The 16,414-nt window shown below is 47.2% G+C and overlaps 1 protein-coding gene and 2 long non-coding RNA genes across 3 annotated transcripts in view; 2 read left to right on the top strand and 1 right to left on the bottom strand.

Annotated features, from left to right (window-relative positions):
• Nucleotides 1-5,251, bottom strand: part of CNTNAP5 (contactin associated protein family member 5) — a 251,802-nt gene extending 246,551 nt beyond the window's left edge. Inside the window, exon 1 of the mRNA XM_077273262.1 lies at nucleotides 4,967-5,251. Within this exon, the coding sequence (XP_077129377.1) occupies nucleotides 4,967-5,045 (79 nt within the window). The 5' untranslated portion in view covers nucleotides 5,046-5,251. The remainder of the gene's footprint in view (nucleotides 1-4,966) is intronic.
• LOC143784716 (uncharacterized) overlaps nucleotides 1-16,190 on the top strand; it is a 55,081-nt gene extending 38,891 nt beyond the window's left edge. The window contains exon 6 of the long non-coding RNA XR_013217877.1: nucleotides 15,766-16,190. This is a non-coding gene — a long non-coding RNA (uncharacterized LOC143784716). The remainder of the gene's footprint in view (nucleotides 1-15,765) is intronic.
• On the top strand, nucleotides 13,368-14,864 carry LOC143786050 (uncharacterized). The gene is made up of 3 exons (XR_013218224.1): nucleotides 13,368-13,476; nucleotides 14,556-14,710; nucleotides 14,796-14,864. It is a non-coding gene; the product is annotated as an uncharacterized LOC143786050 (long non-coding RNA).
• Nucleotides 16,191-16,414: the final 224 nt, after the last annotated feature.

The following is a 16,414-nucleotide window of genomic DNA, read 5'->3' on the forward strand; positions in this document are numbered from 1 at the left end:
CCCCTTGTGTCAGTCTCCCTTGTCCCCTTGTGTCAGTCTCCCTTGCCCACTAGTCCCCTTGTAACCTTCTCCCCTGCGTCCTAGCCCCCATGTGTCCCCTTGTGCCTGTCTTCCTTGCTCCCTAGCCCCCCTATGTTACCCTTGTGCCTGTCTCCCCTAGCCCCCTTGTGCCCTCTCCCCTGCCCCCTCGTCACCATTTGCTCGTGTCTTTCTCACTGCCCCTGTATGGAGGGGCTACATTATACTATGGGGGGGCTGTGTTGTATTCTATGGGGGTTACATTGAGTTGTATGGCAGGGCTGCAGGGGGGGGGGCCCATTTGGAAGTTAGCACCAGGGCCCATAACTTTGTAGTTACGCCACTGACCGTATATATATATATATATATATATATATATATATATATATATATATATATATATATATATATATATATATATATATAGATATATATATATATATATATATATATATATATATATATATATACATACATATATAATATATCATTTTGTAACTAATTTCCTTCCATCATAGCAATCAGGGCAGTTTGGATTTGGGTGGAACGGAATCTGATGGCCGATCTATAGAGAATCTGGCAGAATTAAATTTCTGGAGATTTCCTCATCTCTACTTATCTTTAGTCCTCTGTAGACCGATACCAGACAGATAATAAAACATTTGCTTAATGTTAATGAACAATGTTCCTGCAGTAAACTGTGGGCGGATTAATCCCAAGTCTAAAAAGAAAGAACGTACAGAAGCGCCATGAGGCTCGCACGTCCGGGAGACTCCAGTGTGTTTGTAAGAACCATTATTGAGGGTCCCGGTGTGATGTAGGGCCGACACCACACATGTAATGTACAGTACCGCCAGAGCGGCCAGCGCCGGGCAATCGTGCGCTCATACAGGAGGGACCCGTCTGTGCAGAGTTTTGTGCTTTTTGGGATTCTTTTTATGGCTCCATTAATTATTGAAGATGCACAAAATGTCACACACTGGAAAGTTCTGTATCAAATTAAATATCTGCTGAGCAACATAGTGTCCACAGGGTCACATCGAGTCAAGTAACCACAGAGGCTTCAAAGAACCAAATGATACGAAGAATGTAAAATGATCTCTAGATAGATATTGTATCTCTCCCATATACAGGGGGTACAACAGTTTTTGAGACTTTTGAAGAGTGAGAGCTGCCGGGTACCGGATGCCTTTTACACCCCCCTAAGAATGAACTTAGACTGGACCGTCCTGATTTGTGTCGGGTCTATGATGGCGCCCCCTGCAGGAAGATCTGTAGATGCTTCTTTCTAACTTTACACCACTTTTTTAGTTAGTTTAGAATTTGTTATGCACCAAACTTTTGTTGTTTGTGTCGGCATTTTTGCCCTTGTCCTTTTGGCCGTGCAATCTTGTCCAAGGAGCCCCTGGAAGTGTCTAAAGCACATAATGAATATGGTGCAAGACCAGATTGTGGCTGCACCTCTTATAACAAGATAGCAGGGCCCCATACAGTACCTGACTGATGTAGGGGACCCTCCTATACATCATTGGGGGCCGAGTGGCACCAAGCACTAATGTATCTAAATCGATTGCCATTTTGCATAAACATAATGAGCCTGTCACAACTTCAAAGTGAATGTCTAATATTGACATCATGTTCTGAACCATTTTAAGATGAATATCAGAGTTTTTTCTGAACCAGAGCCCCAAATCCTCCGTCTAGATTAGGGTCAATGTAATGGTAAAAGAGACTTCCTGCAGCCGCCACTAGAGGGAGCTCAGGAGCTCATTAAATACCGGAGCGGCATAAATCTGTACAATAAAGAAAAACCGCACAATGTGAATGAGACAAATCAAATTCAATTTGAAGCTGAAAAAAAAATGGTTTCACAAATAAAATATGACTTCTAATGTCTCGTCGGCCATCTCTGTACCTGTCTTGTTGCCGTCAGCCCTCCGATCAGCTCTTCTCTCTCTTTTACCATCTATCTCCTTTCTCACATTTTCGCGATGCCCTTTATTTACATGGGACTTCATGAACAGAAGACCCGGCCGGGAACAAAATGAAAGGAAGATAAAAGAAGAACCAATCGGAAGACTGGTGGCAGCGGTGGGACAGGCACTGGGATCGGCAAGGAGAGGTGTAATTTGTTTTTTTAATCACTTTTCCAGCTGATTTTAATTTGCATCTAATATATTCAATGTGAATCTAATTTCCCCACAGAATTGAGCAGAAATTCCCAAATCAAATTTCTCGAGATCCGATCAATTCTAGATCTGATGAAAAAAGCAATTAGGAGTGAGCGCACGCATTTGTCCAAACAGAGTCTGCCTGGAGCTTTCCGAGGTGTTGACGTTGACATTCCATAGGCCCCCACTTATCGGACGGTGGCCCATAGGGCCTGCCACCCCCTGCCCAGGCCTCCAGGGGTGGCTGTTGGCTGCAGTGCTCCCTACAATCCCGGAGATCTTTTATTGCATTATTGGTGATACTTGGTGCAATGATGATATTTTCACAGCCCGGTTATGTTTTTTGCCCGGATTGTGTCTCCGCTGGTTGCGACTTTTGATCTATCTCTTCTGTCGTTCCTTCCTCTGCTGTTCAGATTTTATCCAATCTCTTCTGTTTTCCTTTCCACTTGCTGAATTGTAGATGAAGAGCAGCAGTGACCTCTAGTGTTCAGTCCACAGCACAACAAGGGGGAGAATCTGGTCCCTTCTGTCAGGTGCAAAATGCTCAGAACTAGAACAATCCACAGCGCTGCGTCGCCTCTTCATTGCGCACTTTGTGTCTCATTGGTCACCTGCGCTGCATCATCTATGGTGTCCATGAGTGACGTTTAACCCTGTGCTGGCTGATGTTTGCAGTTTAGCATCTTCTCTAGGAAGCAATGACTACAAACCCACATATAATGATATCAAGTCCAGGGGTGTAAAAAAAGGGAGTGCAGAGGTTTCAGCTGCACCCCATGGGGGGAGCAAATGGTCCTTCGGCCCATATGAGAAGATCAATACTATTAAAGACCCCTGGTAGTTGGGGGCTCCTGTGTGAGATTTTGCATTGGAGCCCGTAAATTTCAAGTTAAACCCTGGATGTAAATCTATATTTGCTATAGAGCTATATTCTTATTTTGCTGCAGTCTAGTAAAGCTAACAAATTTGTATCACTAAAAAGCCTTAAGGCATTGACCTAAAATATAAAGATTCCTACAGAGAGGAGCAATCTCCACTGGCTCAATCCACAGCAGCAATGGCTGCAAGAGACATGGCAACTAGAAGATGGCAACTTTGCAGAGTTGGATACACTGTGTCCTTTCTCTTGGACATAAATCAATTTCCTGCCATCACCATGACTGATGTCCTGTCCAGCCACATCCACATCACAATGTCCTGTCCAGCTACATCCACATCACAATGTCCTGTCCAGCCACATCCTTCTCACAAAGTCCTGTCCAGCCACATCCTTCTCACAAAGTCCTGTCCAGCCACATTCACATCACAAAGTCCTGTCCAGCTACATCCTCATCACAATGTCCTGTCCAGCCACATCCTTCTCACAAAGTCCTGTCCAGCCACATTCACATCACAAAGTCCTGTCCAGCTACATCCACATCACAATGTCCTGTCCAGCCACATCCTTCTCACAAAGTCCTGTCCAGCCACATCCACATCACAATGTCCTGTCCAGCCACATCCTCATCACAAAGTCTTGTCCAGCCACATTCACATCACAAAGTCCTGTCCAGCTACATCCACATCACAATGTCCTGTCCAGCCACATCCTTCTCACAAAGTCCTGTCCAGCCACATCCTCATCACAATGTCCTGTCCAGCCACATCACAATGTCCTGTCCAGCCACATCCACATGACAATGTCCTGTCCAGCCACATCCTTCTCATAAAGTCCTGTCCAACCACATTCACAGCACAATGTCCTGTCCAGCCACATCCACATCACAATGTCCTGTCCAGCCACATTCACATCACAAAGTCCTGTCCAGCTACATCCACATCACAATGTCCTGTCCAGCCACATCCTTCTCACAAAGTCCTGTCCAGCCACATCCTTCTCACAAAGTCCTGTCCAGCCACATTCACATCACAAAGTCCTGTCCAGCTACATCCTCATCACAATGTCCTGTCCTGCCACATCCTTCTCACAAAGTCCTGTCCAGCCACATTCACATCACAAAGTCCTGTCCAGCTACATCCACATCACAATGTCCTGTCCAGCCACATCCTTCTCACAAAGTCCTGTCCAGCCACATCTTCATCACAATGTCTTGTCCAGCCACATCCACATCACAATGTCCTGTCCAGCCACATCCTCATCACAATGTCCTGTCCAGCCACATTCACATCACAATGTTCTGTCCTGTCCAGCTACATCCACATCACAGTGTTCTGTCCAGCTACATCCACATCACAATGTCCTGTCCAGTTACATCCACATCACAATGTTCTGTCCAGCTACATCCACATCACAATGTTCTGTCCAGCTACATCCACATCACAATGTCCTGTCCAGTTACATCCACATCACAATGTCCTGTCCAGCCACATCCACATCACAATGTCCTGTCCAGCCACATCCACATCACAATGTCCTGTCCAGTCACATCCACATCACATATCTTCATCCTGGGCAGCAATGCTTCTATCCTCAGGGTGCAGATCTGAGGGTCTCCTTGAAGCCTTGTTAGTCTGCACCCCTGAAATCTGCAGCTACAAGAAGTCTCCTTTCTCAGAATTGCACAACAGCTGGAGTGGACTGACCTGATAGCTTATGGATCAGAGGGTTCTCAAGGGTTAACTATTGGTTGGAGACCCCCACAGAAAGTATCAGAAGGCAAATCCCTCCTGCTGATAATCACATTGCATCACAGCCTTCCACACAAGTAACTTTCCCCCAATAGCCCCAGACCCTCCGCACAAGTGTAGCCCCCATTATGTCTCTGCCTACTTACAGTTTGCAGCTGATCCCAGGTGACACAGAGCAGGCAGCAGGCACAGGCAGGCACAAAACACTTTTATATCCGAATCCATGTCACTGGCTGTGAATGGAGCAGTTTATGTGTATTATCCCCAGGTCTGTGTGTGGTGGATGCTCAGACAAAGCCTTGACTGTCAGCATCATCCACAGAGCCCAACCTGAGCTGCAGACATCCCTGGCACTGACTCCTTAGAGGGAGACACATCCAAAGGCAATGAGATCCACTGCTGAGACGTGCAGGTGACTGAGCAGGAGGCAGAATCAGCACCAGAGATGGAGGACAGCTCCTTATAGGCAAACACTCTGCTCTCCACCCACAGCCCAGAGCAGGCTACACCCCCAGAGCAGTGCACAGCCCCAGCAACCAGAGCAGGGCTGCAGAGGAGCAGCAGACACTGCTGTGTGCAGAGACTGAAGGGTCATGGAGCAGGTCAAACTCCAGAGCAGGGCTGCAGAGGAGCAGCAGACACTGCTGTGTGCAGAGACTGAAGGGTCATGGAGCAGGTCAAACTCCAGAGCAGAGCTGCAGAGGAGCAGCAGACACTGCTGTGTGCAGAGAATGAAGGGCCATGGAGCAGGTCAGACTCCAGAGCAGGGCTGCAGAGGAGCAGCAGACACTGCTGTGTGCAGAGACTGAAGGGTCATGGAGCAGGTCAAACTCCAGAGCAGGGCTGCAGAGGAGCAGCAGATACACTGCTGTGTGCAGAGACTGAAGGGCCATGGAGCAGGTCAGACTCCAGAGCAGGGCTGCAGAGGAGCAGCAGACACTGCTGTGTGCAGAGACTGAAGGGTCATGGAGCAGGTCAAACTCCAGAGCAGGGCTGCAGAGGAGCAGCAGACACTGCTGTGTGCAGAGAATGAAGGGTCATGGAGCAGGTCAGACTCCAGAGCAGGGCTGCAGAGGAGCAGCAGACACTGCTGTGTGCAGAGCCTGAAGAGTCATGGAGCAGGTCAGACTCCAGAGCAGGGCTGCAGAGGAGCAGCAGACACTGCTGTGTGCAGAGACTGAAGGGTCATGGAGCAGGTCAAACTCCAGAGCAGGGCTGCAGAGGAGCAGCAGACACTGCTGTGTGCAGAGAATGAAGGGCCATGGAGCAGGTCAGACTCCAGAGCAGGGCTGCAGAGGAGCAGCAGACACTGTTGTGTGCAGAGACTGAGGGGTCATGGAGCAGGTCAGACTCCAGAGCAGGGCTGCAGAGGAGCAGCAGATACACTGCTGTGTGCAGAGACTGAAGGGTCATGGAGCAGGTCAGACTCCAGAGCAGGGCTGCAGAGGAGCAGCAGACACTGCTGTGTGCAGAGACCGAAGGGCCATGGAGCAGGTCAGACTCCAGAGCAGAGCTGCAGAGGAGCAGCAGACACTGCTGTGTGCAGAGAATGAAGGGCCATGGAGCAGGTCAGACTCCAGATCAGAGCTGCAGAGGAGCAGCAGACACTGCTGTGTGCAGAGACCGAAGGGCCATAGAGCAGGTCAGACTCCAGAGCAGAGCTGCAGAGGAGCAGCAGACACTGCTGTGTGCAGAGACTGAAGGGTCATGGAGCAGGTCAGACTCCAGAGCAGAGCTGCAGTGGAGCAGCAGACACTGCTGTGTGCAGAGAATGAAGGGTCATGGAGCTGATCAGACTCCAGAGCAGGCACTGCTGTGTGCAGAGACTTGAGGGGTCATGGAGCAGGTCAGACTCCAGAGCAGGGCTGCAGAGGAGCAGCAGACACTGCTGTGTGCAGAGACTGAGGGGTCATGGAGCAGGTCAGACTCCAGAGCAGGGCTGCAGAGGAGCAGCAGACACTGCTGTGTGCAGAGACTGAAGGGTCATGGAGCTGATCAGACTCCAGAGCAGGGCTGCAGAGGAGAAGCAGACACTGCTGTGTGCAGAGACTGAAGGGTCATGGAGCTGGTCAGACTCCAGAGCAGGGCTGCAGAGGACCAGCAGACACTGCTGAGTGCAGAGACTGCGGGGTCATGGAGCAGGTCAGACTCCAGAGCAGGGCAGCAGAGGAGCTGCAGACACATTGCTGTGTGCAGAGACTGAAGGGTCATGGAGCAGGTCAGACTCCAGAGCAGGGCTGCAGAGAAGCAGCAGATACATTGCTGTGTGCAGAGACTGAAGTGTCATGGAGCAGGTCAGACTCCAGAGCAGGGCTGCAGAAGAGTAGCAGACAATGCTGTGTGCAGAGACTAAAGGGTCATGGAGCAGGTCAGGCTTCAGAGCAGGGCTGCAGAGGAGCAGCAGATACACTGCTGTGTGCAGAGACTGAAGGGTCATGGAGCAGGTCAGACTCCAGAGCAGGGCTGCAGAGGAGCAGAAGACACATTGTGTGCAGAGACTGAAGGGTCATGCAGCTGGTCAGACTCCAGGGCAACGGTCTTCCTCTATGTACCAGGGTAGGGGTGCACTGTGCATGTCACAACCAGTCCGCAGACAGGGAGAATGCATTGTATCACAGGGTGCAGCTGTGAGATTATGTAACTCGGGGTCCCAAACATTGAAGCATATGGACATATTTCAGGTTCATTTTCTGCTTAAATGCTTGTATTTTGAGAAATAAAAAAATAATGTTGCACCATTTGCTTTCTATTAACTCCAAGTTACACTGTCTAATAAGTCAGAATGAGTAAACTTGGAATCCTTCAGTGAACTCGTTCTGATGGAGAGCTTGGAACAAAATCTTTTGTTTGTATTTTTCCTGAGCTAATTTGTGCAGATTTCTTTTTACTCTAAACCACTTCTAAGTTCAGCTCTACGTTCATGTGGTCATATGTTAGATGAGGGGTGTTGAGGAAATGATACCACAGAATTACAAACTTCAGAAAGAGTTCACTGAGTGATTGTGGACTTATTTTGGCAGCCAACAATGTGCAGTGAAAAAGGAGCCTGTAAAAAAAAGATTAAATTAAAATTAATATATGTATATATCCATCCATAAATGCATGTGATTGCGGAAGGTGAATGTAAAAGGGAGTGCAGTGCAGTCCTCTCTCATCATGAGGCCTCCGGTTGCAGGAGCAGATACATTGTTGCACACTTTGTATCTGTTTGTTTATGTTGAGCATTTGTTTGCTTTATGATGTTTCTGTGTTTGGATGATTTGGTGATTGTGGCTACAAATGTTTCTTACATGCACAAGGCTCATTATTGGCTTTTCTTGTGCTAATTGTTATACCATCTACTCATTAACACAACAGCTTTGACAATATGTCCATGACAGCTGTGTCAATGTGCAGCAGAATAGAAGGGATTTTCTAGGGAAAATGTCATATTGTGCCAATGACGGCAGTGTAAATGTATGGAGCTGACCTTAAAATGTGGATTTCACAGGGATTTTCCTTTCTTTCAATATTATGATCACAGTTTTGTCAGCTAGATGCCATTGTTTGCAGATGATCTTCCTATAAACTGCGTGGTTATATATACATTGTGGCTGAGAGGATAACGGCACCACGGAGCACAATCTCCATCGCTTCCTCCAGCGGATATTAGTTCTCTGGACACATTACAGATCGTTTCAAAGGTCAATTTGCAGAAAAGTCTTAAGTGTGAAGCTGCCACATTGATCATTAATTTCATGGTTTCAAAAGAGAAAATCACTTATATGATGTTAAAGAGCAGAGCAAAGAGGTTCCCTGCATAAAATATTCACATTCTGCGCTGCACGAGAGGTAAATACATAATGTACTATGAAACTATCGATTGTGTAGGGCGCAGTGATGACTGCATAGAGGTGTGCACTTTATGGCATTCTGCTGACCGGCGTTAGTAGAATAGAAATATGCTGAATTACAGCAAAACCTGGAGATGAGCGAATCTTTTCACAGTTTAAGGCCAGTCTCACACGTCCAGATAATTCCGGTACCGGAAAAATCGGTACCGGAATTGTCCGTGTGCCCGTGCGTTTCTGTGGCACATCAGTGTGGCACACGTGCGGCACACGTGTGCCGACTGGGTACCACACGCACCGTGCAGGAGACAGCGCTAGAGATAAGCGCTGTCCCCCCCACATGGTGCTGAAGCCGCCATTCATATCTTCTCTCCAGCAGCGTTTGCTGTAGAGAAGATATGAATAATCCTTTTTTTTTTTGTTTCTCGTGTTTAACATAAAGATCCATGTCCCCACCCCCTGTGCGCCCGCCCGCTGTTATTAAAATACTCACCCTCCTCCCTCGCAGTGTCCTGTCCTGGCTGCACCTTCTACTGTATGAGCGGTCACGTGGGGCCGCCGATTACAGTCATGAATATGCGGCTCCACCTCCCATAGGGGTGGAGCCGCATATTCATTTCTGTAATGGACGGCCCCACGTGACCGCATACAGGAGAAGCTGTGGCCAGGACAGGACACTGCGAGGGAGGCGGGTGAGTATTTTAATAACAGTGGGCGGGCGCACAGGGGGTGGGGACATGGATCTTTATGTTAAACATGAGAAACAAAAAAAAAAAGGATTATTCATATCTTCTCTGCAGCAAACGCTGCTGGAGAGAAGATATGAATGGCGGCTTCAGCACCACGTGGGGGGGACAGCGCTTACTGTAGCGCTGTCTCCTGCACGGCACACGGACTGCACACGGACAACGTCCGTGTGCGGTACGTGTTTTACACGGACCCATTGACTTTAAAGGGTCCGTGTAATACGTGCGCTCCCACGATCACTGACATGTCTCCGTGTTTGGCACACGGAGACACGGTCCGCAAAAAATCAATGACATCTGCACAGATGCATTGATTTTAATGTGTCTACGTGTGTCAGTGTCTCCGGTACGTGAGGAAACTGTCACCTCACGTACCGGAGCCACTGATGTGTGAAACTGGCCTAAGGCTGCGGTCACACGTTCAGTATTTGGTCAGTATTTTACATCAGTATTTGGAAGCGAAAACCAGGAGTGGGTGATAAATGCAGAATTGTGGAGCATATGTTTCTTTAATACTTCTCCTCTGATCGTTCCTCTCCTGGTTTTGGCTTAAAAATACTGATAGTGTGACCGCAGGCTTAAATTCACCATCTTCAGCACATTTTTCCCCAAAATTGTATTTGCAGCAAATGTATTCACTGCAAATTGCAAGTTCTCCAACAGCCTTGAAAGACCAGTGTAAGGGTATGTGTCCACGTTCAGGAAACGCTGCATTTCTGACGCAGTGTTGAGCCGCAGCGTCAAAAACGCAGCGTCCAAATGTTACAGCATAGTGGAGGGGATTTAATGAAATCCCGTCTCCACTGTGCATTAAAAAACGCATGCGTTTTTCTCGCAAAAACGCACATGCGTTGCGTTTTTTCAGAACGCAGCATGTTGCTACAATGAGCAAAACACGCAGGAACACCGCAGGTGACCTCCCAGTGACCTCAGGTGCATTTTTGGTCAGGATTTTACCTGCATAAAATCCTGACCAAAGCCTGAAGCAATCCTGAACGTGGACACATACCCTAAGGGTATGTTTCCACGTTCAGGAAACGCTGCTTGTTTGACGCTGCGCAGAGCTGCAGCGTCAAACAAGCAGCGTCCAGATGTTCCAGCATAGTGGAGGGGATTTTATGAAATCCCGTCTCCACTATGCGTGGAAACCTGCACGCGGCGGCCCTGCGACTCCGGACATGCTGCGCGTCTTTTCAGATCGCAGCATGTCCGTACACCTTGCGGGGACGCAGCGTCCCCGCAAGGCATATCACAGGGCGCTATGGGAGAGAGCGATCATCCCGGATGTGAAGAGTTAACACATCTGGCATGATCGCGTCCCATTAAGGGGGCGGGGCTTAGCGCCGAGCGGCTTCGCCGCTGCGGTGATACCGCCGCCCATCTGTACCGTGGAGACGTACCCTAACACTCTGGAGTCTCCTAGGACTGTAATCAAACCCTTTATTAATGCACACACAGCCTCAGTAATGTTCATGTATGACTATGGGCAAATGGATGGAAGCTTTTCATCACTGCTGTGCTGACACACACTATGTGTAATGTTTATTCAGTGTTTTCTGGCTTTCTCTCATCTCTATTGCTGAGCTGTGACCTGTGACATCCTCTTGCTATCACCCTAAAATGGCTGCAGCATTACCGGCTTTGGCTTTAGTTTTTAGGCTAGGTTCACACTGGGTGTTTTGGCAGCATTTTTTTTTTTATACTTTTTTTATGCAAACTTTCAGCTGTGTTTTACAGTATCGGCAAAGTCTATGAGATTTCAGAAATCTCCTGCACACACATTGTTTTTTGTTCTCGGGATTTTGTTCTTTGCATGTTTTTTTGTACAATGGAGCATGCCACTTCTTTCAGCGTTTTTTCAGCTTTTTTCACCCATTGAAATTAATTGGTGCTGAGAAACAATAAAAACGCACCAAAATCGCAGGTATCAGGTTTTGCTGCGTTTTTTTGTGTCAAAACCTGATTTTATAGAATAGGACTTTTTTTTTAATACTAAACTTTATCAGCATGAAGAAGAGACAAATCTAGCATGCCAAAACTGCAGCAAAAAACGCACAAAAAATCCAGCAAAAAAGCAAGAAAACCAACAAAGAAAATCTGCTTTTTTCTCTGTAGCTTCTTTCCTACCAAGTGAGCAGGTTTTGCTTCAGAAAAAAAAAACACACTGAAAAAACGCCTAGTGTGTCAAATTTCCCAGTGGACACTTTCGGGACTAATTTTTTCAATTATTTAATCATATGTATCTTGGTTAATAATAATTTTAGAATTTTAGAACAATTCAAATAAGAATCCATCTGTGAACACTTTGTGCCGGAGAGTTTATAACTTTTTTGTCTTTCTATTTCTGACCTTAACTGTGTTGAATTATGACCACCGACCAGATCAAAGTTCAGGCCTTATGTGGTCACATATCTGATATGAAGTGTTCAGAAAAAAAAAAAAACAAGTAGAAGAGTTACAAACTCCCCTGCAGAAATAGCTCACTGACAAATTCCCAGTTAACTCATTCCACAGCCAGCAATATGCAAAGAAAAAAAGAGCCTGTAAAAAGCCAAATGATGAAAAATATTTAATGAAACTCAAAAGTTAAATATTTGTTATCCAAAGTTCATGCAGTTGAAGAAACATTGCACCGAAGGATCCCATATAGTATAATTAGCACTGCTCAGCAGACAATGTGACCAGGGAGGTGTGAGAATTAACTGCACAGGGAGGGGTCTGGCCATCTGTGACCCAGGGGACCTTGGTACTTTTCATTTTGTGATTATTAGGGGTCCCTTAGGCCAGACCCCCACTCATCATATTTTTGCATACAACAATAAGAAAGTGAGAATAACCCTTTAATGTAACATTAGAAATAGATATTTCTCCTATTCCACTACAATTAATTTCAGGTAAAAATGTGTTTGTTTTGTTTTTTATTATTTATTATTATTATTATTATTATTATTTATTTATATAGCACCATTAATTCCATGGTGCTGTACATGAGAAGGGGTTATATACAGGGTTATAAATATCATTTACAGTAAACACGTTTACAGTGACAGACTGGTACAGAGGGGAGAGGACCCTGTCCTTGTAGACTTACATTCTTTTTTCTAAGGAAACTTCACATTTAATATCGCCGGCTCTGCTTTATCACAAATAAATACCAATTATGACTTGTATTGTTTAAGATTATTGTACTTGTTTTTATTATGTACACCCCTCCTCACTTGTAAAGCGCCATGGAATAAATGGCGCTATAATAATAAATAAAAATAATAATCTGCCCAGAATGGAAGATCTATTAGCAAGTTGGCGCATAAGATTTGGAGAAAATTAAAAACTACGAAGAAGTTAATAAAAAGTTTATCATTTTTATCAGTAGATTGTTGTAGAAAAAGCAAAGTGAAATTCCAGCTGTCGGTAAAGGACGTTCCTCTCGTAGAAGCCACGCGGCGCGGACAATGGCAAACACAAAGAATATAGTTACATGGATCTGACAACTTTTGCGTCTGATACATTTTCTAAATTCAGAAGAGAAGATTCAATTAACATCTACTAAATTCGCCGCAAATAAAATCTGACGGGATTAAAATAAAAGCAATAAACTATTATTCTCACCTGTTTTTGGTCCTCCCCATGTCTGTGCCCCCTGCAGCTCCCGGCAGTGGCGTACACACCATGTATGCGACGGGTGCCGCCGCATCCGGGCCCCACGGCCGGGGGGGCCCGGTGCTGCCCGGCCCCATGGTGTGTACGCCACCTATTTTTTTTTTTTTTTTTTTTTTTGTGTTAATTTTTTTTTTTGCTCGGGTCGGGGAGGGCGCGCGCGCGGCGAGGCGACAGGGCTTTGCTGTCGGGCCCTGTCGGAGATGAGCGTGTGGGGAAGCAGGAAGCTTCCCCACGGTGCTGCGCTGCAGTTGGAGGGGGAAGGTCACATAGGGGGCGCGGTGATCTCATTTCCGAGCGACCGGAAGTGACGTCACCGTGCACCCTTTGCGACCGACGGCTGCTCGCTCCTGGAGAGTGTCAGCGGGGCGGCTCTGCGTGTCTGGGTCCACGGCCTGGTGTCCGTGCAGCGGAGCACAGTGGGTGAGTAGCGGCTCCGCTCTCTGCTGATTATCCTCCCCTCTCCCAGCGCATTCTCCTCCCTCTGATCCTGCCTGGACCTCTCTTCCTGGATCCCTCTTCCTCCCTGTGGGATCTGCTGGGATCCCTCCTTGCGCCATCTCTGGCAGTGACCTCTGATCTCTCCGCTGCGCCGGTGGGAACACTTAGGAAGTTGTCACTTGTTGTAAAGATGAGCAAACTATGTCCCAGTATGTAGCAGAGCTGGGAGTGCTGGGATCACTGGGAGCTCGGTGCATCAGGAGAACTGTGCTGCATTACCGGGGGAGAAGTGTGGGAAGCATGAGTCTGCACAACCAGTCTGCTCCAATGGATGATTGTACTACGCCACAGCAGCTGAGAGAGACATTGTACTCTGCATTATCCTAGCTCCTAGTTGGCTGACAAGTAGGTGCTATAAGAGGTTATAAGGGGTCCCCTCTAGGACCCTCGCCCACATGTACATGCCATAAGAGAGAATATAAGGGGTCCTATAAGGCAGGCAGCCCCTCTGGGACCCTCACCTACATGTACATGCCATAAGAGAGAATATAAGGGGTCCTATAAGGCAGACAGCCCCTCTAGGACCCTCACCCACATGTACATGCCATAAGAGAGAATATAAGGGGGTCCTATAAAGCCCCTCTAGGACCCTCACCTACATGTAGATGCCCTAAGAGAGAATATAAGGGGGTCCTATAAGACAGGCAGCCCCTCTGGGACCCTCACCTACATGTAGATGCCCTAAGAGAACATATAAGGGGTCCTATAAAGCCCCTCTAGGACCCTCACCTACATGTAGATGCCCTAAGAGAGAATATAAGGGGGTCCTATAAGACAGGCAGCCCCTCTGGGACCCTCACCTACATGTAGATGCCCTAAGAGAACATATAAGGGGTCCTATAAAGCCCCTCTAGGACCCTCACCTACATGTACATGCCCTAAGAGAACATATTAGGGGTCCTATAAAGCCCCTCTAGGACCCTCACCTACATGTAGATGCCCTAAGAGAACATATTAGGGGTTCTATAAAGCCCCTCTAATTTGTGTTATTTACATTATAGGTTGCCACATCTCAATATTTGCGGAATGTTTGGCCACAGTTTTGGTTTTGAGTTCAAGTTTCAGAAGTTTAGAATGTTTCCAAGTTTTTCTGTTATTTTCAAGTTTGGGAGTTTTTGCTGGGAACACCACCATTCTCTGTTGTTCAAAGTTCCAGGTAATGTTTATCATACTAAAGTGAATAAATGTTTAGGATCACACTGTATTGGGGATGGCAAATAATAATAGTTTCACTTTTTTAGGTTGAATTCATTTTATCTATTACTGCAATGCAATGCTGCTTTCTCCTGCAATGCTGCTTTCTGGTAAGTCTATTTTTTATTGCCTTCGCCATATAAATTAGTAATTGGGGGGGTGTGGCTGTGGAGAGGGTGTGGCTGTGGAGGGGGTGTGGCTGTGGAGGGGGCGTGGCTTAACATGCAAATTTTCGACGCGCTACGCGCGCCACCTGTTCCCCTCCCTTCTTCGGGGGGGGGGGGGCCCTTTGCTCAATTTTGCTATGGGGCCCTGTGAAATCTATGTACGCCCCTGGCTCCCGGCTGACGTCATATACATGCGACTCCCCGTGAGATCGACCAAATGGAGTGCGATCAGCTGCGGAGCCAGAGGGGAGCGACTATGGTGGGACAGGTATGGGGAGGGCAGAGGAAAGGGAAGAATAAGAGGTTATTGAGGGTTTTTTTTAAAGCCATGTTCAGGTTTTAAACTCCTGAGAAATAGCAGAGGAATTTTAGGTCTTTTCTGCAAATCAATTCCCCAAAATTTGGAAGATCAATTCTTTTAGAACTGACTTTCTGATCTTTAATATCTTTAATCTGTTTACTCAGCTGCTCTTTACTAACTAGGGAAGAGCAAATCTTGATTTCCAGTCCGGTCCTCCATGGCAGCCGTCTCTCACCTCTGTGCCCGGCATCCTGGGCGCCTCGGGCATTTACCAGGCTACAGGACTTTATGAGGCCATGGATGCCAGGCACAGCAGTGAAGAGCGGCCGCCGTGGGGGACAGGACTGGACGCAGAACCAGGGAAGCACAAATCCCATTGCTCATCTGTACATGTGACAGATCAGGAATGCACCTTCCATTATGAATCCGTTCACTGCTCGCCCTGTAACCTGCTCCTTTCTTCCATTCACTGCGCCCCGCTGCGCACGGCAGCATCGAGCAAGAGCCGCGACAAGCAACACAATCATTATGACAGTTTTAATCTTGCAGTAATTTCAGAGCTGAAGGCGACAGCAGGACGTCTGTAATAATAGGGGCGAAGCGTCTGTGGCGAAGAGACCGGCGCACGGAACGGCTGCTCCACCCAACCTGCTGGAAGAAAGTGACATTACCTGAGCCGGGAAATATCCATCTAATGGGATAAAAGGGGAGAACCGGCCGTCATGGTGAAGAATCAATCCTGCATCTGGATAACGTCCAGGAGCCCTCCGCATCTCGCCTCGTGTGCAATTTATAAAGCACCGAGTATTGGCAGATCCTGTGTAAAGAGGCGACGGAGAAAAACATTAGTGATTTTCTATTATCACAGACAGACTTGTATGTACAAGAGAGAAATGCATCACTGGAGACACAAAACGCCGCGGCCGGGTCTATAATATCCGTCAGTCAGCGGAACGCAGATCCTCACTGCTCATGGCTTATAACCTGCGGGAGATGGACGAGATACGTGATGTGTTACAGACACAGGTCATATTACACAGAGAAAAGCTCCGGGATGAGGAAATGTAACACAGACTGTTAATATTTAATAAACACAGCCACATAAGTATCAGAGTTACATCTAGTGTTCTAATCCAGAGCTGAGCTCACTATTCTGCTGGTGCAGGCACTGTGTACATACATTACATTACTGATCCTG

Source organism: Ranitomeya variabilis, chromosome 7 (genome assembly GCF_051348905.1).
Source record: "Ranitomeya variabilis isolate aRanVar5 chromosome 7, aRanVar5.hap1, whole genome shotgun sequence".
Lineage (NCBI taxonomy): Eukaryota > Metazoa > Chordata > Amphibia > Anura > Dendrobatidae > Ranitomeya > Ranitomeya variabilis.